This window comes from Myotis brandtii, unplaced genomic scaffold (genome assembly GCF_000412655.1).
Source record: "Myotis brandtii unplaced genomic scaffold, ASM41265v1 scaffold8, whole genome shotgun sequence".
NCBI lineage: Eukaryota > Metazoa > Chordata > Mammalia > Chiroptera > Vespertilionidae > Myotis > Myotis brandtii.
In genome coordinates this window covers 9,601,031-9,623,393 of record NW_005371219.1, presented here as the reverse complement: position 1 = coordinate 9,623,393, position 22,363 = coordinate 9,601,031, and the positions used below count along the sequence as shown (strand labels likewise).

General features: G+C 40.6%; 1 protein-coding gene across 1 annotated transcript in view; it reads left to right on the top strand.

Moving 5' to 3' along the window:
• The window catches only part of AIM1 (absent in melanoma 1), a 47,588-nt gene that overhangs the window by 736 nt on the left and 24,489 nt on the right, over positions 1-22,363 (top strand). The window contains exons 2-7 of the mRNA XM_005883828.2: positions 7-260; positions 5,267-7,628; positions 10,675-10,722; positions 10,810-10,928; positions 12,770-12,935; positions 15,748-15,887. Coding sequence (XP_005883890.1) covers positions 7-260; positions 5,267-7,628; positions 10,675-10,722; positions 10,810-10,928; positions 12,770-12,935; positions 15,748-15,887 — 3,089 coding nt within the window. The remainder of the gene's footprint in view (positions 1-6; positions 261-5,266; positions 7,629-10,674; positions 10,723-10,809; positions 10,929-12,769; positions 12,936-15,747; positions 15,888-22,363) is intronic.

The window sequence follows — 22,363 nt, the reverse complement described above, 5'->3', positions numbered from 1 at the left end:
GCCAAGGCTGCCGCGGGGGAGAACGGGGAGGAGGCGCCCCGAGTCATCCCCCGCGAGCTCACGGTCCGGAGCAGCTCGCTGCTGCCGGAGATCAAGCCGGAGCACAAGAGGGGGCCGCTCCCCAACCACTTCGACGGCCGGGGAGAGGGAAGTCGGAGCAAAGAGCTGGGCAGATCGTCTGGAGGCCCTGACGCTGAGGGCTTGAAGCCCAGGAATCATTTCGGGGCGGGCAGGTCGACGGTGACCACTAAAGTGACCCTGTAAGTAACCGCGGAACTGGCTGGGGAGTTGGACCGGGCGGAGAGGCACGTGCTGGTGGCCGATCGGTATTAGTGGAAGAACATCTGTGCGCTGAATTTTCTCTTGTGTTGAAATTAAGGTAGTGAAGAGCTATTTCACGTAGTTCAGGTTTAAGACGACGCATTCGGGAGTATGGTCAGCTGTTAATCCCAGTTTTAATTAAATGAATGTAAAAATGAGGTATCTCTTGAGGCTCATAAGTGATAGAAGACTGTATGGCATAAGCGAATTTTATTCTTTATTCAAAATGTGCGCTGGTATTCTTGGGCAGAACATTCTTAAAACACATATGCAGTGATTTTCAAAACATGGAGCAAACACTAATATGTTCAGTATGTCCCAGGAGCTTTGACATGAGTGAGTTTAAGAGTAGTCGTAGAAACTTTTAAGAAAGGTCAGTGGTCTTACTGGGAGACTGTTTGCTAAATGAAAAGACACAGAAGAATCAGGCTCAACAACCGACTATTTGCTGTTAAGTTGATTGATTTTTCTAATATTGAGTACCTTCTGTGCATGGCATTGTGCTATGAGCTATGGGGGGGCTGAGGGGGGGGAGGAGAACCCACAACTATGAGTCAGTATTTTGCCCTTGAAAAATTTATGGCTCAGTCTGGAACACAAGATGCTGACAAATCAAATAACAATATGAAGTGATTTCTGATTAAACTGCCAATGGGTGTTACCATCTGTAAAAGTTGGGGATGTTCAAAAGAAAGGAGAAAATCACTGTTGGTGTTGGTGTGTGTGTGTGTGTGTGTGTGTGTGTGTGTGTGTGTTTTGGGAGGACTTGTGCCTTGATGATAATGTAAGTGGTATGAGTGGACAGGATAGGGAGGGTAATATAAAGCTCTTAAGATCCTCCCCCTTCCCACACTCTCCTCCATCTCCCAGTCAGCACATGTGAACAATGAGTGTTTATCTAAACTGCTTACATTTTTCCTGCATTCACACATGTTTTAAAAGAGGTATTTTCACAACATTGTCATTTTTAAACTAAAATAGACCATTCTATTTGACTTCTTGGATAAGTAAGCTTGGATAAGTTAAGTAGGAGATCTGTTTGGTAAACACTTGAGAGGAAAGTCTGCTTAATGAATAAGTTGAGCCACCTCACCAGCTTCGAACCTGGAGACCTTTGATTTAGTCAGCTATTTATTCTGTAACAGCAGCGGTGGAGAAATAACCTGAGTGAATGATGCCCATTATTTGTAGAAGGCCAGTGTGCCAACATTCAGACCTCCTAGTGTGAGCCTCAGAGAAAAGTGGCAGTGTACCTGGTGAGGACGCTTCAGCTTCCCCTGTCTGCCAATGGGAATACACCAGTGGAAGAACCAGAAATGTTACACTGTTCAGGAGCAGGGTAAACAAACCCGGCAAGCGGATCTTACAATGAAACTCTTCAAGTGCTGTTGTCTGAAATAGAACTAAACCAAGTGTCTTTTTCTCAATACTAATTACTTTCTACCTAAAATTTTTCCTTTGCCAGACACTATTTAATTTTGTTTTCCACAAGGGCCTCAACTTGGTGAATTGGCAAACTATTGAAATGGAAAATTAATAATGATTTCTAGTTTTTTCTCTGTGACTGATGGGGTGTTTCAAACCCTTGAACTTCCCCTTGATTGCCTTTCAAGAAAATACGTTAACTCAGATCATTTTATTTTATATATACACTAGAGGCCCAATGCACGAAATTCATGCAAGGGGCTTGGCCCTCGCAGCCCCTGCTGCCTCAGTTGGCCCTTGCAGCCCCTCGAAGCCTCGGCCGGCCCTCGCAGACCCGGCTTCGTCTGGAAGGTTGATCAGAAGGTTGCCTGGAAGGTCATTCTGCTGTTTGGTCTAATTAGCATATTAGCTCTTTATTATATAGGATATATGTGTATACACACACATATTTATATATACACATATATTATTTCAGAGAAGAAGGGAGAGGGAGAGATAGAAACATAAAAGAGAGAAAATCATTGATCAGCTGCCTCCTGCACACCCCCTACTGGGAACTGAGCCGGCAACCTGGGCTGGAATCAAACTGTTCATAGGTTTACATTCAACCACTGAGCAGCACTGGCCAGGCAACTCAGATTATTTAGAAAACAACAACAATGTGAATCTGAAGTTTTAGAGTTAAAACTATATTCCCTCCAAAATAATGACTATGGCCCTAGTTGGTTTGGCTCAGTGGATAGAGCATTGGCCAGCGGATTGAAGGGTCCTGGGTTCAATTCCAGTTAAGAGCACGTACCTCAGTTGCAGGCCTGATCCCCTTCCCTAGTTGGGGCTCATGTGGGAGGCAACCAGTTGATGTGTCTCTCTCACATCGATGTTTCTCTCTGTGTGTCTCTCCCCCTTCCCTCCACTCTCTCTAAAAATCAGTGGGAAAATATCCTCAGGTGAGGATTATAAATAAATAACTATGAAGCAGTATGTTTCTTGAAGTTGTGAGAAAAATGATCTTCTGTTCTCTACCAAGTATTGAATGTTGAGATTCTTAAAATGGTGTAGTTAAAATAAGGAGAATTTTCCTCTTGTATTATAGCCATAGCTTTTTAGACTCCATTATTTTCTCCTCACATTGTAATGAAGGCATTACAACATGAATTATAGGAGTCTTTTAATCACTTTGAGCTAGGTTAATTGCAGTGACTCTTGGTAGCAGAAGTTAATAACACAGAAAGTCTGGTTGTAAAAATGTATTTTGATCTTGGTGTAAATCTTTAATGTGCAGATGTTTCCTGTTCTTAAGGTAGCTTGTTGGCTAACTTGTAGCATTTTCCATTTACATTCATAAGATACACTTTGATGTTTGACTGTTCTTAGAGATGATTAGTGAGAATTTTTAAATGTATATTCCTTGGTATGTGAACATCCCTCATGATAGCTTTCTATTGGAAACTTTCTATTTCTAATCATCTTACTCGTTTTAGAATTTATCTTTAAGGAAGTGCTGATAAGTTAATATGCTTTTAAATTTAAGATACGGGCCCACACTGTGCAAGCCTAAATATCTAATGGAGATTTGGGGGAAAGCAGCCTGGGAGAAATTAATGAGAATACATCAAATTTAGTATTTAAATAACATTTTAAAAAATGAAAACATAAATTCTTAATGCTGCATTTGGGAAAGACTTCTCAAGTCTTCTCATTCTTATCCACAAGGATAAGGTGTCTCACCCAAAGTCATATCTGCTGTTCCTTCAAAAGGCTCCTCAGGCCCAACCTTGAAGAGCAGTGAGTCCAATGGGGAGACAGTGGGAGATTTCAGTGCTTCTCCACTTTGCGTTCTCATCGTGGTGGCCTCATAAAGTGTGATTACTTTATCTTACAGAGTTAAGTCATTGGCTCCTTGGATCCTAAGGAGGTCATTGAGGCGAGTCTTGTCCGACCCTTTCTGGGGAAGCAGAACAGTAGCGTGGTTGAGAGCATGGCAGCTGAAACCAGAACAACTGGCTTCAAATCATGGCACTGACACTTACTAGCTGTGTGACCTCAGGCGAATCACTTGCCTTCTCTAAGCTTCAACTTCCTCATCTTAAAAGAGAATGGATAACATTGTCCCTTAGGCAAGCCATGAAGAGTGTTTCTCCAGGGCTTGGCAATCAGCAAATGTTGGTGGTCATTATCTCTTCCATTTTATAAACCACTAGACCACTAGTTTAGACATTTTTGGTTTTGTTTGGTTTTTTAGCTTTGGAGTCCATTCTTCTAGGAAAGCTTATATAAAAGTGATATATGAAACAGATAAGTAGAGTGATTCTGATTGAAAGGACGGTGGCTGGCCAACAGCCCCATCCCTCAGTCTCTACTGTTCCCAACTGCAGCCCTTGAAGAGAACTCCTTGAAGGGGTGGGGGGATGGGGGAACCAACTCTGTTCTAAACTATCTAGTTTTTGTTTACAGATAGAGAAGGTAGAGTTCGGAGAGTAAAAGTAACTTGACCAAGTACACATAGATAATTAGCATAAGAGCCAGGACCAGAGCCAGCTAAGGACAAAAAGAAAAAAGTGTGCACATTCAAAGATTTATGATTTCTATTAGGGGGGGTAATTACACCCAAGAGAGGAGACTGAGGGGGGAGACCCACTTTGCTCAAGAAATGGTGACAAAACCAACAATTGACTAATTGTAGGTACTTATGGTACATCCATATGACGGGCTCTTAAGCAGACGCTCATAAAACTTTTCAAATAAAAATTTTGGTAACTTGAAATATTAAAAATGTTAAATATAAAGTTAAGTAATCTTATTTTTAAAAACAAGATATCAAACTCTATGAAGAGAATAATCTTAATTCTATTAAGACTATTTAACTACATATAAAAAGACTGAACATAGTCTAAAATATTAACAGAGATATCTGAATGGTAGGATTATGAGTGATATTTTATATTTTCCAAATTTTCTGTAGTGTGCATACTTATATAATCAGATAAAAATTGTATGGGGGAAGGATAGTGGAAATAAAATATCCAAAGAGGTAAATAATAGATAAATATTTTTTATAACTTAGTTTTTTAGGATAATATAAAAAATTATGATGAAATAAAAATTACACAGTTGATGTTTAGAAAAATCATTTACGTATTTAAAATATGGGAGTGCATTAAATATTTAAATTTGTTCTAATGTTCTTGAGGCCCTAAGACGTCATAACTCTAGTGCCAAGCACTGTATGTACATACCAGGTACTCAATAAACTTGCTAACCTCCCACCTCTAGACTTTCTTAGTTATATAATTTTCTTACCCCTCACACTGAAGCAAAACATTGATTAAAAACGGGCGGGGCGGTGGGGGGTGGGGGGTCAAGGAGGGGCCGTGGCCCTGCTCCCTGGTCAAACTCCTGGTCAAACTCCTGGTTGAAGGGACAATTTGCATTTTAGCCTTTTATTATATAGGATAAAAAATTGATATGTTCACTTCTTAAAACTAGGTCATAACTGTATCATATTGCTTTTTTCTTGCAGCCCTGCCAAGCCTAAAAATGTGGAACTAAATCTTAAATCTCCTAAGAATCTTGACAGTTTGGGAAATGAGCATAGTCCATTTAGCCAGCCAGTTCATAAAGGAAACACTGCCACCAAAATCTCCTTATTTGAAAACAAACGGGCAAACAATAGCCCAAGACACGCTGACATTCGAGGCACAAGGAGCACCCTTGCCTCTAATAAAACATTTGTCGGGAGGGCAAAGCTGAATTTAGCCAAAAAACCCAAGGAAATGGAGCAACCTGAAAAGAAAGTAATGCCAGGTAGTCACCACAATGGTGTTCTGGTGAAGGAAACCTCTGCAGAAACCAAAGTTATTCTCTCTGAAGAGGAGATTCTCCCAGCAACCGGGGGTCCCGGAGGAAGAGGAATGGAAGGGGAGCCCACCAAGGATCAAGCTCTTGGTTCTCAGCTTAAGCATGGTGATCAAGTAGATGCTGGCTGCCCTTCTGAACCAGTGGCTACTGCTCTGATTCCTGTCAAGGACCACAAACTCTTAGGAGAGGACGACTCAAAGGCTGCTGACAGCAAAAGACTTGTACTTGAAAGTAGGACTGAGACTTCACAAAACATTCCCTCCATTCTTGATACCAGAGACTCACCAACAGCCACACCACAACCACAGGATACTTTTTCTGACTCACAGCCCCCAGCTGAGTCATCTAATCAGCCTCATTCACTGCCTGCACCCATTCCTGTGGATGTGCCCAAAGACACGTGTGCTGAAGCTCCCGTGAGCAGTTTTCCGTGCACTGATCTAAAAGTATCAGAAAACCACAGTGAATGTATCTTGCCTGTGTCTCATCTGGATCATGAGAAAATGCCCCCCTCCAAACTTGGAGGAAGAAGAGAAGGAGGAGGAGGAGGAGAAGTCAGCCTTCCCTTGTCCACAGAGCACAGCCCAGAAGTTGTGGGAACTGAGAGTCCATCCAAGGTCCTGGTCCAGGTCAGGTCCTTCGTCCTTCCCGTGGAGAGCACCCAGGATGTAAGCTCCCAGATCATCTCAGATAGCTCCGAAGTGAGAGAAGTGCAGTTGCCAAGTTGTCACAATAATGAACTTGAAGTGGTTTCCGTTGCAAGTTGTGCTCCCCAGAAAGAGGAAGTACTGGGCAATAAGAGCACATCACCCAAACACATTCATTGCAAAGAGGAACATGCAGCAAAATCTGGCCCACAAGTCATGCCGCTAGAATCAGAGAAAACTCTGCCTATCCAGGCCCAAAGTCAGGGCGACAGAGCACTCCTGGTGGCTGAATCCAGCCTCACGCACTCCCCTGGTGGCAGAAACCATTTAGAAACTCCTCAGAGGCCAGATCAAAGTGTTGTGAATGGCCAGGACAGCCCTGCCAGTCGTTTGAATGTCTCTGGTGGTAGTGATGATAGTGTACTTGATTCTTCTTCTGATATGGAAAAATTCACTGAAATTATCAAAAAGATGGACAGCACTGTGTGTGTGCCTCAGAAGAAGAAGAAAGCCAGGGTGCCAAACTCTCCTACCCCTCACTTTGTCATGCCTCCTATTCATGAGGACCACTTAGAAAAGGTGCTTGATCCCAACGTGTTTACCGTTGGTTTGGGAAAGAAAAAGGGAAGCCTGCCAGAAATGTCACCGGCTTTACAGCTGATGCAGAATGTAGACCCAAAGTCCACACCGAGGTCCAAACGCATGTCCACCGAACAGAGTATCCTCTTCAAGTCCTTGCACGCTCACACGAACGGGAAAGATGGGCCTCTGGCGAACCCAGAAGTGAACGACAAGGAGAACAGGGAGGTCACAAATGGTGGAGTTAAGAGATCTAGGCTAGAAAAAAGTGCCCTTTTCTCAAGCATATTGTCTTCTTTACCACAAGACAAAATCTTTTCTCCCTCCGTAACGTCAGTCAATGCTATGACCACAACTTTCAGCTCTTCTCAGAACACTTCTCTTTCTCGGTCTCCTGTGTTACCGCCTGTGGCTGAGGGTGCCCCACCCTGCTCTTCAGAAAAAGAACAGCCAAATCTTCCGCCCAACAACTTCTTAAAGGTCTTCAATTTCGACTCGTCAAATACATCTCATTCGGGCTTGAAAAGTCCAAGCTACATGGAAAAATACCTGCAAAAAGAGGAAAGCAAAAAAGATCTGGATTCACGAAGCAACCTACACCTGCCAGAAACAAAATTTTCTGAATTTTCAAAACCAAAGAACAGCGATGATGTGGAAAAGGTTAATCACGTTGAAAGTGCTCTTACATCGAACTTGCTGAGCTATGGGAACAGTGACACAGACTTCATGGATCTTTTCAAATCCAGACGGTTTGACCCAAACATTTCTTTTTCTGGAATGCCGTTATCAGATCCAACAGTAAGTAGCAACATATGATCACTTATTTGGGGTACTTATAAAGTGAGAGGAGAGAGGGACAATGAGCAATCCATGTTATTCTTTTAGAAATAGTTATGCTGTACACAATCATTTTTTAATTTCTTGAGCGCATATTTGGAAACCTATGTACAAGGGACTGCTAGGGTCCAAGAAAGAGATACTAAGCTTCTGCTCTCAAGGTATTTGTAGTCTAGCAGGGAAAACAAGTTACTGATATTTTAAGGTACTTGTGAATTTATATGCTGTATTAGGAAAGGTATAGATAAAATAGCTTGAGAGTTCAGAGAGAGACAAGATGTTTTTTTTTCTTACCTAGTTTTGCCTAAAAATGCTCAGTACTATAGTTAGAATTTTGAAGATTTGTGAAGCAGCTACCCTTATTCCTAATCCCTTCTCTTGTGCTGTGAGGTTCACTCTTTCTTCCCATAAGTAGCAATAAAGATGTCTGCTATGCATTTGAGAAAGTATTTTCTCTTTATTTGGAATTACTTTTCATCAGGGGAGTGTTTTTTCCCACAAAGGCTTTGAGGAGTAAAAAATTTGGGGCTACATTGACTCTTTCCTTGAATATTGTAGAGAGGGCAGCAAAATATGATTTTGAGCAACAATTATGATTTCTCCATCTTCTTCTGTCTGACTGCGGATGTTTTCTTAATCCAATTTTTGATGTGAATTTGTGCCTTTCTGTTACCAAGCTTGATACTCAAGTTGAGGGAAGACAATGAAAGAGGAAAACAGAATATAAGGTTTAGAGGTCAGCTCTGTTAGCCCAGAAACATGAATGCACCTCTATATTCCTGTTGCCCACCCTATGAGCCAGGCCATCTGTCAAGTGTAGACCATCATGTGAAACAGTTTATCCAAGCAGAAAATACCTGGCACCCTCCCTCATGTCCGAGGCACTGCCACATGTTTCAGTTTGTTGTATTGGCTTTTACTGTAAGCCTATCTTAGAATGTAATTCTGGAAGCTCTTTAAAAAAATGTAGTTGGGCCCTGCCAGTGTGGCTCAGTGGTTGAGCCTCGACCTATGAACCAGGAGGTCACGGTTTGATTCCTGGTCAGGTCACATGCCCAGGTTGTGGGCTCGATCCCCTGTGTGGGGGGTGCAGGAGGCAGCCAATCAATGATTCTCTCTCATCATTGATGTTTCTTTCTCTCTCTCCCTCTCCCTTCTTCTTCAAAATCAATAAAAAGATATTTTAAAAATTTATATATATAGTTGGGTTTCCGGCAAGGTACAGATCCCTCTTTTCAAAAGTTTTCAAACTTTGGGTCTTAGGATGCTTTTATATTTAAAAATTATTGAGGACTCCAAAGAGCGTTTGTTCACATGGGTTTTACTTCTCAGAATTTATTATGTTAGACGTTAACACTGACAAAAGTAAAAAGGCACAAGAACACACAGATGTACATTTCATTAGCCATCATGGCAATGATGTCATGGACACTCAGGGAAATGCCATTGTATCCTATGAGGTGAAGAGAGTGAAAAAACTAAATTGCCTCCTCTTCCTATGAAAATAGTTTTGATCTTGTGGACTCCCTGAAAGTACCTTGTGAGCCCTCCAGGAATCCCTGGACCACTCTTTGGGAACCACTACTGCATATGAACACTTAATTTATAACTCAGAGAAATTATAAAATGTTTAAGTATTTCTCTGAATCACAAAATTTCCACTGGTCTACTTCCTGTTCATGACAGCCTTATTCTCTCTTTTTCATTGTTCTTGGGTCACTTCTCTTATTTGACAACAGTCTGGTGAGTCTGACAACAGAATATACAGTTTCCCTGAGGAATCTCTTGAAAAACAGCCAAAATGGGATAAAAAGGAGAAACAAAGTGCTGTATACCCCCCTTTGTTTTTCTTTAGATTTGGGGCTTTATTGATTATATATAACTATTCTATCTTCTATGTGTTACCTGAATTTTGTCTTAATTTTTAGGCTTTTTCTTCAGCTTATCTATTTCTAATGTGTATATATAAATAAGTCAATGCCATTTTGACTTCTAATAATGCTTTCCTGAGACCTTCATCTGGTCTCTTGGGCATGTTCTACTCTGGGATGATGAAAGAGTGATCAGATCAAAGGCAGTCCTTAGAGTAGGTATCCTGGTCAGCATTGAAAGTAGTCCATGTTTTATCTTTTTTTTACATGTATAATTATTATTTTTATTGTATTATGCATTTCTGGTTTTACTGGTCTTCGTATTTTATCTATCAAAAAGGGAGTAATTAAATACTATGTACGAGGTACATTGTGAAATAATCCATAAGCATGTTGTTGTGTTGTTGTTTTTTTATTGATTTCAGAGAGAGAAGGGGGGAGAGAGAGAGAGAGAGAGAGAGAGAAACATCGATATGAGAAACATTGATTAGTTGCCTCCCATACACGCCCCTACCTGGGATCAAACCTGCAACCTGGGTATGTACCCTGCCTGGGAATGGCACCCGCCACCTTTTGGTGTACAGGACGACACTCCAATCGACTGCACCACAACGGACAGGGCTTCATCAACATGTTTCTATTTAGACTAGTAGTTGTTATGTGATGGTAGATATTACTATGAAAAAACTGTATAGATTCAGATAAGGTGTATATGAACACATAAAATTGATTCAGCTCATTCTAGATAAGTGATTAATACATTATACTTTCTCTTTCTTTATCTGAGATTATACCAAGATATTTTGAATTGTAATCTGCTGAGTTCTTATTCTGTAAATTCATATAAAACATAGGTCTGACTCTTGAGGCCTAAATTTTCTAGATTGGTGAAAATAGCCTAGGCATTTACTAGTAAGTGAAGAGAAATCGAAACGGCGACTTCACTTGGGCATGGGAAGCTCTTAATAGTATAGACTCAAAGAGACTTTTACTATAACTTAGATCAAGAGAGACTTGTTTCAAAATTGGCAGATTGTGAGGTGAATATGATCATACTCAAAGGATCATGGGAGGAGAAATGAGGACTGGTACGCAAAGTTTAATAATTTGTTGTGTTTTTGTTCATCTGATTACAGACGCTTAGAGGAAGTGTCCAAAATAAAATCAATCCCCGACCTGGAAAGGTAAGATTATTTTCTGTTTCTAGTCTAGCTTTTATTTTTGTCTGATAACATACAGTAAGAAGTGCAACCACTCCCACTCTCTCGTAGGTGGTGATCTACAGTGAGCCGGAGGTCTCCGAGGCGTGCATTGAAGTCTTCAGTGACACCGAGGACTGTAGCTCGTGGAGCCTGTCGCCGGTGGTGCTTGTGAAAGTTGTTAGAGGCTGGTAAGACTGGCTCTTTGACTTCCTGGCTATAGGGCTTACATTTTACATTTTTCATTACCTTTTCGGCCCTCAGTCCTTACTTAAAATTATGCCGTTAGCAATGTAAAGGGCAGACAGTACTAGTCCCAGTGAATATTAAACGGAATTCATAACAAAGAAATATGGTTTTTAATCATGTTTCTGATTACAGGAATGAAACGTATTTTTGTTAGAAAAATCAGGAAAGTGTAGCATTTAAGTTTCTTTCCCATGTATCCCCGTGTGCATAACATTGGTTTGGACTAATGGACATCGGAGTCCATGATATACATTTATTTGGCTTATGAACTTTCAGTGAGGTTGATAAGAATTATACTAGTTATGTTGGTAGAGTTTTTTAAATTCCATAAGGAAAGACATTTTGCTAACATTTTATACAATAGGTCAGTGAAGGATGAAGTTAGAAGTTATTTTCCAACTTTTTGATAACAGGTGGTAAAGAAGCTGGTGAAAAAATTCTTTTACCAGTTTAATTGCTTCTAGAACATAAAAAGGAAGTTGAATTAAGAAACGCATTTAAAAAAATTACTTATGAGGCATGAAAACTTATCTTTGGTACCTATCTGTAAACTTGTTTGAAATAAAGAGATAGGGCTCTTGACATTTGTGGTTTAAAAAATTAGTAAGCTTTCTTTTGGTCTCCATTTGATTAAATATGCAGTATCTTTCCTATAAAGTTTTAGATATTTTACTATATTTTTCTATATATTCAACATATTCATTAGAAAATATAATTAGCTTTTGTTTTTAAATTTGAAGACTGAAAATAACATTAACATTTTTGTATAACAATTTTGTTTTTAATAAAAGAGTTCTGGTTTTTTTTTGCAATTTTTGTTGGCTTCCGTCTTCTTGAAAGCATAATACAGGTGGGCAAAAGTAGGTTTACAGTTGTGAGTAAAATACAATTTATGTATGTATTATTACTTTATTATTTTTTCATATGAACACTTGTAAACCACACCTGTATTGAAGTGAAGTATTTCTTCAGTGTTTGGATATTGTTGTGAAGGATATTTTTAAAATGCTTTTTATTAACATGTGTAGTTCTTTGTATCATTATATCCATTTTTTAAGTCTCCACTAACTGGCAATTCTATAGAACATTAGTATCTCTAGGACATTAATATTGATAGTGGAATGTTCTCTAAGGTCCTGATATAATTCTTGAATTATCAGAAGCTAAATTTTAGTGAATTTTTGGGTTAGGGAGGGTTAATACATTTTCACAGTGAGAAGGGATTTCAAGGTGGTGGCAGAGTAGGTGGAAGCTACACTCACCTCCTCCCATGACCACACTGGAACTGCAACTAACTTAAAGGAGAATCATCCTGAATAACAACTGAAGGCTGGCTGAAGAGGAGTCTTTAACCAGGGATTTACAGAAGAAGCCCCCGGAGACGGCTCCACACAGGCTGCCGAGGGCCAGGCACAGACAGGGCCTGACATTGGCCTGCACCAGAGACCCATCCAGTGGCCAGCTTCAGACATCAGCGCAGGATCCGATAAACCTCATAAGCAGCATATCGGAAGGGAGATCTCGGCAGGCACTACTAAACCCTGCTGAGGCGAATTCCGCTTCGTGTGGTCATCACCTGCACAGCAGCTCGTACACTGTGGGGCTGATCCTCACAGTCAGCAGCCTGAGGGTCCATTCCACACATGAACGGGCCAATTGCAATCACTGATAGAGAACTGGCCATAATGTGTTTTATATATGGTGGCTTTTACCCAGAATATTTGAGTAACCTAAACCTCTCTCACCAGGCCTGGCTAATAGTTTTGCTGTGTTTTATTCGTAGTTGGATTTTGTACGAGAAACCAAATTTTGAAGGGCACTCCATCCCCTTAGAAGAAGGAGAATTGGAACTTGCTGGTCTCTGGGGTATAGATGATATTTTGGAAAGAAAAGAGGAGGAAGAGTCTGCTAAACCTGTGGTGATTGGTTCAATCAGACATGTGGTCCAGGTAGGTTATGGGAAAACCAGAATCCATCTGTTCATTCAGCAAATACTTATTGAATGCCAGGGATGAGTCTTACTTTGAGAGAAAAGTTCATTTTATGGAATAAGTAGTTGGGAAAAATATTTGATTGGTGTTTATGGATATACTTTTAATAAGTATTTGTACACTTTAAATGAATTAGAAAAGACTGGGTTATTTCACTTAGCATAAAGTGAAAGGCAAGTATCATATGATTTCTCTCATATGTAGAATCTAATGAACAAAATGAGCTAACAAGCATAATAGAGACAGAGTCATAGATAGAGAGCAGACTGACAGCTGTTGGGAAGGGGGGACTGGGGAGGGGTGAAGGAGGGTAAAGGGTGGATAAATGGTGATGGACGGAGACTTACAGATGATATGTTGTAGAATTGTGCACCTGAAACCTGTATAATTTTGTTAACCAGTTTCACCCCAAGAAATTTTGTAAAATGGAAAGAAGAAATAAAATAATGTCAAAATAATGATTTTAAAAAATGAATTAGAAAAGAAACATTGGTTAGTCACCTTTTTCACAATAAACCTTGAAGGTTAATTTTTTACGCCTGGCCTCCCCATCCCTTTTCCAAGTGTATTTTATATAATAACCTGGTTTTGATAAGTTATGAATGAACAGATTTTTCTTTTATTTAGTTTTGTGGGGGGTTTTGTGGGGGTTTTTTTGTGCTTACTGAGTGAGTTCTGATTACTTTGAGTGGCTTAGAAAAGTTCTATTTGGGAAAAATAAATAATTCAGTTGATAGTTCGGCTCTGGGGTTTAAAAAAAAAGTCTTTGAGGCTACATTATGGATTGGGTAAAATTTCCTTGGTTCCTTTTTGTAGCAGCATCTTTCTTGTGGCTGTTGAGATTTGATGATTCTTTATCCTTTTTACCTTTTAAAAATGTAATTAATGGTACTTTCCAAATGGAAAATTAAAACTGTGTTTGTAATAGAGATGGGTGTTGGGGTGCAATAGGGAGAAAATGAATGTTCTAAAATGAGAACGACTAAGAATGAGTAAGACTTTTTATATAAGTGCATAATGTGATAAAGCTTAAGAAAGACATGAGGAGCCCCATTTAAAAATGGCATAGTGGAATAATTTATTTGCAGTTTTTATTTATTGCTGAAAGAATATTGGTAATACAGTAGTGTTTTAAAATAATCATCCAAATCCCACCAGCATGAATTTTTCTTGGCTGATATTCTAATGTGGTTGCTATCATAATACAGGCACAATGCTCTTTTCCTTTTTTTCACTTAACACTTTAGTTCTCAGTCCGTTTTCTCTTTCCATACAATTTTTCTGAAGATCACACTCCCATTGGTAACATCTCTCACTGATTTGCAGCTGAGGGAGGTATCAGAATCTGGTGGGGTGGAGATTCAGGCGCATTCAAGAAGGTGGGGGAAGGGACATTGCCTGATAACAGCAAACTTGATGAAGTTAATGCTTTTCATGTCTACATCCTTTGGGGTTCCCATTGAAGTGATGTACCATCATTTATTTTTTCTTTCTACGCTCTGTGGAGCTTCAGGTTGTTTCTAGTTTTTTACTATTTTAAATAACGCTGCATGAACATTTTTGTGCACATAGTAATTTATACATTTCTGCTTTATTTCCCTGGGGTAAATTTTTACGAAGGGTGTCATGTTAAAGGGTAGGAAAACTTTTATGGCTCCTGATATGTCATGAATTATTATTATTATTATTATTACAGTTTGTTTATGGTTTTTTTGAAACACAAACATAAGTCACAGCAAATATTCAAGGGAATCACCTTTTTAGTCATTGTTTCTTCTGTTAATGTTTGAAAGAGCCTCCCCTGAACTAACCCAAGTGTTATTGTTTCTTCTGTACATCGGTTCACCTAGCTAAGCAATCAAATATTAAGAGAGATTTGGTTAGCACTTAGGCACTCAGCCAGGAGAGGCCTTTTGAAGAGTGTTTGATGGGCTGTGGACATGCAGGGCATGGAACAGTGATCAAAGTGCAGAGATTTATGAATCACCATAACTGTGCCTTTGCAGTACTCAGACGAGACCGGCATCATAGGAGTTTGGTCAGTCAAGGAGCGTTTCCAATGGGGGATGGAAGGGCACAGAACAACAGTGGAGGAAGACTCCTGGCACAACCACTCTATAGACCTGATTCTCTGGAGTTGGGTGGTCACATCAGAGCAAGGAAACTAAAACTCCTGCCCTAGCTGGTTTGGGTCAGTGGCTAGAACTTTGGCCTTCGGACTGAAGGGTGGCGGGTTCAATTCCGGTCAAGGGCACATACCTCGGTTGCACACTCAATCCCTGGCCTTGACGGGGGTATGTGGGAGGCAACTGATTGATGTGCCTCTCTCATATCGTTGTTTCTCTCTCTCTGTTTCTCTCCCTCCCTTCCACTCTTTTAAAAAATAAATGGCAAACATATCCTCTGGTGAGGATTAACAAAACAAAAACAAACTAAACTAAACTAAAACTGCTGTCACCAAGGAAAGCCAGCAGTTTTCCAGTGAGGATGAGAGAAATAAATATGTCCAAAACTCTAGTTAAATATATTTCTGATGATCTTTGCTTGAATTTAAAACTCGGATATATGATAAAAGCAATGTGTCCGCCCCAAAAGACCACCTATTATTAAGTCATGGGTGAAAACAGGAAAGGGATAAAATGGCAGGTGCTCTGTGAAAGGTATGTGTATAATTAAAGCTTATTTTAATTCTTTGGGGAAGATGGGCTTACTGTACAGTTTCATTCATGGTGTAACTATTATGTATGTACATGTATTTTTTATTTTTCAGGATTACAGAGTTAGTCACATTGACTTATTTACTGAACGAGAAGGGCTGGGAGTCGTCCATTCCTACTTCGATGACACTGAAGAAATGCAGGGCTTTGGTGTAATGCAGAAAACCTGTTCCATGAAAGTGCATTGGGGCACGTAAGTGCTTTATTTTAAGTACAATTTCAATGAAGCTTTTTTGGTGAGTGTCGTACTGGAAAGAATACTTAAAATATTCTGTCTCTAATTTGTTGTGTTGCTAAGTGATTAATTACTGACTAACAGGATTGTTGTTGTTTAATGAGGCACATAAAATTCTGATGTTGTTGTACAGCTCTTACAATGATTTCTTAGGGGAAAAGTAAGGGGGGGAAATGCATTTTCAATGTGGGGATTTCCTTATCACAGAGGAACCTGATTCATTCACAGCTGAGTAGGAGATTTTACCTTCCTGGTCGTTCAAAGCCTGTGCCCCTGATGTTTCAGCCGGGATAGAGGCCAAGGGATAGAGGCCAACGCATCACGTTTCACACAATGCTGTCCAAAGCCCCTAGGATGTTGATTGCACAAATCACAGGAAACTGCAAGAGTATGTTGAAGGAAATGAAAATATCTCAAATGGGGGAGAAACGAGGATAGAAAAGTGCAGGCTGCAAGACTGAAGGATGGGGTCTGTCAAGTGGAGTGCACAGCCTAGGGCACGTGAAACGCAGCCATTGAGACGCAGAAAAAAGCCCAGCCCCAAACACTAAAGTTTCTTTATATTTTATTTAAAATCTCCGTTTAAAATTTCATTTTTGTGTATGTTTTCTAATAAATTCATGATATGTTCAGTGGTAATATGTAATTTATAAATACTCATGTATTCAGAGAATGTGCAAAAATTTTTATTAATGGGGTCTGCATAAGACAATGCATGTGTAATGTGTCAGATGGTAAATACTACAGGAACGTAAGTTACAGAGAGGGACAGTGGTAATGCTACTTTAAAGTGGTCAGGAAAGGTCTAACTAGCCAAGCAGACACCTGGAGGAAGCCAGGGAGTCAGCCCTGGGGCTATGTGAGGGAGGAGGGGCAGGGGGCGTGGCCTGGGCAGGAAGCACAGCCTTTGCAAAGCCCTGCTGGGCATGCTCAGGGAACAGCCAGGAGGCACATGTGGCGACTAAAGTGAGTCAGGACGCCCAGGGGGAGAGGCGTCACGGCATGTCAGGCCTTTTAGGCGTTGGGATGGATTTTAGATGACTTGAAGGGATGTGGGTAATCACTGATGGAGTTTGGTCTCACCTGTGTTTTAGAACGGTCACTAACTGCTGTATAGAAAATAAACTGTAATGAGGTGAGGGTGGAAGCAAAGAAACAAGTTAGGAGGCAGTTGCAGTTATGTGGGCAAGAGGTTTTGGTGGCTTGGATGGCGCAGCAGTGCTGGTGAGAAATGAACAGATTCTGGATACATTTTGAAGGTGGAACTGACAACATCTGCTGACAGATTGTCTGTGAGGTGTGAGGGGCTGAGAAACATCCAGGGTTTGGGACCCCAGCATTTGTCATAATCTTGAAACAGGAGCATAAGTCACATCATTTATTCAAGGGGGTCACCTTTTTAGTTCATTAAATTTGTTCCTTTTGTTAAAGTTTGAAAGAGCCTCCCCTGAACTAACCCAAGTGTTATTGTTTGTTCTATACATCAATAATAGCCCAGCAATCAAATATCAATAAAGATTGGAGAAGACTTGGAGGAGAGGCGAGGAGGGGCAGTGCCGGAGTTCAGTGTTGGAGATGTGAGGTTGGACGTGCCAGCTGTTCTTTGAGGGTGGAGGCCAGGCAGGAGGCCGGGTTTCTGAGGCTGGAGTCCTGGAGGGAGGCTGGAGATGTGAATTCAGAGTCCTCAGGCGTGAAGGCATGCACACCATGCGCTGAGGAGACCTCAGAGGGAGGGAGTGTAAAGAACAGAAAAGCCATCTGAGCCTTGGCCACTTCTATATTTAGTGATTGGGAAGAAAAGGAGGGATCTAAACAAAAGGAAAAAAAAAAAGATAAAAAGTCTTCATCTCCTGGCACCTTTAATTTTTTCACATCAGTGAGACCTAAAGTAAGAATGTCGAGAATATCACTTTCCTTAGAGAGGAATGAAATAGGCATCTGCCATCATATTTTAATCTCATGTCGGAAGGTTTGCTGACTCAGGCTTGGGCTATGGGGAAGCCTAATGAGCTGCACTTTAGAATAAGTTGACTTGTCTTGTGGGTGGTAGTTAGAGCCTGTCACAGCTTTCAGGATCTGACGGGCTGGCGTGGCACGGACAGCTTTTCTCTGGCTGTTCATTTCTGGTGCCTCCAGGAGAACAGAAAGCTGTCTTGGATGTCAGTTCAAAGTTTGGGCACATTGAACTTGATAGGTCAGCAGTGGGGCCAGGTCATTAGCGCTTTTACAGATCTGCAAGGCCAGTCCTGAGGGGCTTGGAGAATTCTCTGGTAATAGGTAGCTGAGCTCATTTTGCTTCTGTTGGTGCTCCAGTCCCCTGAACTGGTATAAGAAAGATCTTTGCTGTGTAAGGAACTTTTAAAAATGTCTGTAGGAGATTTATTCCAGGCCTGTTTATTCTGGATACACATATACAAAACAAGGGTATTATTTGTCATAGTTTTATTTGGGAAAATGAGTGATCTCTAGATACATTTTTCCTTTCATATTCTGTTGCGTGTAATCTGTTTTTAAACCTTCATTTTAATAGCTCACTAATGCCAGTAGCCATCATCCCAGAGATGAGGGTAGACTTCAGAGGAAGCATAAAGACCATCTGTTCTAACACCATTATTTAGCTAAGGAAGACAGGCTCGGTCATTTACTCAGCGTTACGAGAATGCAGGGGTTCTGAAATCAAGGGACATTTTTAATAGCCAAATATTTTTGGTCAGTTTTATTATGAAATAATTGATAATACAGAAGCATGTATGTATGTATGTGAATTATGAAGTCTAGTAATAAAACAAACCTTTGTGTGCCCACCACCCAGTGTAGGCCGTCCCTCACCGTTACTGAAACTGTGCAGCACCCTGCACAGCCCACCTTGCCCCATCCTCCTGGCCCCTCTCCACACACATAAGCTCTCTGGAATTTTTTTTCTTATACCCTTGTTTTATAGGGTAGCCCTATAGTCTCTGTCCCTACAATATTTTAGTTGTGCTTGCTTTTGCGCTTCATAAAAATATTATCAAAGTTCCCTGTGGCTTGTTCCTTTCTCTCTACATTGTTTCTAAGATTACCCATGTCAGTGAGTATATCTGTATTTTATTTTTTTCTTATTACTATATAATATTCATTGTACTTCACCCTGCATCTCTTTACAAGGACATTCTCCTGCCTAACTATCAGGATCACATCTGAAAAAATTAGCAATACATCCATGATAATGTCTAATCTATAGCCCATAACCAAATTTTCCCAATTGTCTCAGAAATGTCTTTTATGGATTTTTTAAAGATAGTCAAGATCCAATCAAAGTTCATATAAATATACTTGGTTGTCAGTCTCTTTTAAGTCCCTTTTAATCTCTTAAGTACCCCCATCTTTGTTTCCCATGACACTGGCTTTTGTTTTGTTTTGTTTTGTTTTGTTAATCCTCACCCAAGGATATTTTTTCCATTGATATTTAGAGAGAGTGGAAGGGAGGAAGGTGGGGAGGGAGAGAGAGAGACACATTGATTGGTTGCCTCCTACATGCTTCATGACCTACCAGGCCGGGGATTGAGCCTACAACCCAGGTATGTGCCCTTGACCGGGAATCAAACCCAATACCCTTCGTTGCGAGGGCTGGTGCTCTAACCACTTAGCAACGCCGGCCAGGACTTCCATGCCACTGACTTTTGAAGCATTTAGGTCAGCTCTCTTAGAGACTATACCACACTCTAGATCAGTGATGGCGAACCTTTTGAGCTTGGCGTGTCAGCATTTTGAAAAACCCTAACTTAACTCTGGTGCCGTGTCACATATAGAAATTTTTTGATATTTGCAACCATAGTAAAACAAAGACTTATATTTTTGACATTTATTTTATATATTTAAATGCCATTTAACAAAGAAAAATCAACCAAAAAAATGAGTTCGCGTGTCACCTCTGACACGCGTGTCATAGGTTCGCCATCACTGCTCTAGATTCATCTCTATTTCCTCATGATACCAATTAACTTTTTCTTCTGTTGCCTGAATTTTCTGTATATCCGGGGTTAGGTCTAGAGGTATGATCACATGCAGGTTGAACGGCGTAGGAAAAGTATCGCCACATACTTGTGTTGTGCGCAAAGGTGGCACGTGCTAACTAGCTTGCCATTAACCACACCAAGCTGAATTGCTTGGTAAAAATAGTGCCTCCCTCACCTCTCCATTGTAAAGGCACATTTCCCCCTTTGAGAGTCATAGCTCAAACTCTTGAATAACCTGAAAGTTGGCACATTCACATGTAATCTTTTGAATACCAGTTGGTTTCTGTACATAGCCAACACTCCTGTGTAGCCATGTGTGGAGAATAAGACTTGGGATCCAGCTGGAAATACTGTTTTTGATTTAAGTGCAAGTGAACAAGATAAGACAGTTGTTTTTTTTCATGTGACGTGCAGGGTATTTCCAAAAAGAGTAATGACACAAGGTTATTTAAAAATAATGGAATAGACGGGCATTGTTATTACTTCAACAGTATTTGTGTGCGTATATTTGTTAGTTGTTGTTTTTTTTTAAAGAAGCCCATACTTTAGAGTTGTGCTGTTTACTCCTAATTCAGGCAAAAGCTACCCAAGTACATGGGACAATAAAAGAGACTGAAATAACTGCCTGAAGACAGTTTCCCCCTCTCCTGACGGCCTGGTGAATAATGTAACTTGTTGGCATAGAATTTACGAAAAATGAATCACTATCTTGTTAGAATAGAATTAAGGAGAAATGAATCACACTCTGTAAATGAGATTTCAGATTCCAAAGTCCATCAGCATCCAGAAATGTCTGCCTGAGCTCCCCAGGCCCTAGGACTCACTCACCGGGAAGTCGCTCAGAGCAGCAGGGTGTCAGTTTGTGTTCAGAGTTTTAGCAAATCCCCCTTCACCCCAGATGACTTGCTCTATAAATGTCAGGTGACTAAGTGGCATGTTTCCAGGAAAGTGAAATGGTTGGTATCAGATGAATAAATCCCCTCAGAACTCAGACTATGAAAGGGAAGACTTAATGAACTGGGTCAGCATCATTTCAAAGTCTCAGAGTTACTTGTTTGAGCCATTCATTGTGTTTATGAACAATTTAGCCCATTCACTTGGGAGGAGTCAGACTCGGAGGCCCTTGGCTGGTTAGCCTAACAGCACAATTTATGGTGAACTGCCATTATTTACTTAGGGCATGAAATGAGTGTGTGCCCGTGAGAGCACTGAGTTCTGAAAACATGTAACGCACCCTTCACTGTCATGCGTCAAACATTAAGGAGGGTTAAAGGACCTCAGTCTTTTAGCTTCTGTTTTCTTGTGGCATGGCAGTGGTGTTTAAAAGATAAACCTCTTTTTTTCCTTAAATTTTTAATTGATGTATATATAACATTTGTACCAAAAGGTTCATGACAAATCATCAGTGTATACGCTGAGTGAATTTTCAAAGTATAACCAGATCAGGAAATAGAATATAACCAGTGTCTCAGAAGCACCCCCACATGCCTACGGCTCATTACCCTTTGCTCTTGCTGTAACTATTATCCTGGCTTCTAACACTAGATTCGTTTTAATCCCCACATACACACCACACACAGCCTCTGTGTGTGTGGTGTGTGTGTGTGTGTGTGTGTGTGTGTGTGTGTGTTTTGCCTAGTCTTCAGTAGGATTTTGATTGTAAATCCTTGTATAATTAGTGAGTTAAAAAGTTACTGATTTATCCAGGGGAATTTTAAACAATAACTCACCAAAAAAAAATGTGCCCTTGGGCCAAAATTGGGAACATGAGAAAAGCAAAGGGAGAATCAGATGCATGTGCTGGTAAGAGGCTTCACGGGCAGCCACCCCCTTTTTGGTGTGGTTTTCTGGGAACATGGTGGAGTGTCCCCGCTGGGACGCTGGCCTAGTCTTCAGTAGGATTTTGATTGTAAATCCTTGTATAATTAGTGAGTTAAAAAGTTACTGATTTATCCAGGGGAATTTTAAACAATAACTCACCAAAAAAAAATGTGCCCTTGGGCCAAAATTGGGAACATGAGAAAAGCAAAGGGAGAATCAGATGCATGTGCTGGTAAGAGGCTTCACGGGCAGCCACCCCCTTTTTGGTGTGGTTTTCTGGGAACATGGTGGAGTGTCCCCGCAAGGCTGACAAAGAGCTGGAGAGAAGTGATCACCAAGAATTCCATATTTGTTTATGAAGAGGGCATATAACACCTGTCTTACATAGAGCTCACTTCTCCAGCTGCCTCACCTTCCCAGAACCCTCCAGGAAGTTGGTAAGACTTTGCACCGTCTTTAGGGGCAGTCCTACCAGGCATGAGTTTCTGGTTTCCTGGTTTCTAGCCCATTAGGGGAGGGTAAGGCGGCTGGTTCCCTGATGAAGGAGAAGTGACAGCTGACAAGCCTAATAAAAGGGTGTGGTTTTGAAAAGCCATAAAAATCCAAGAACTCAGA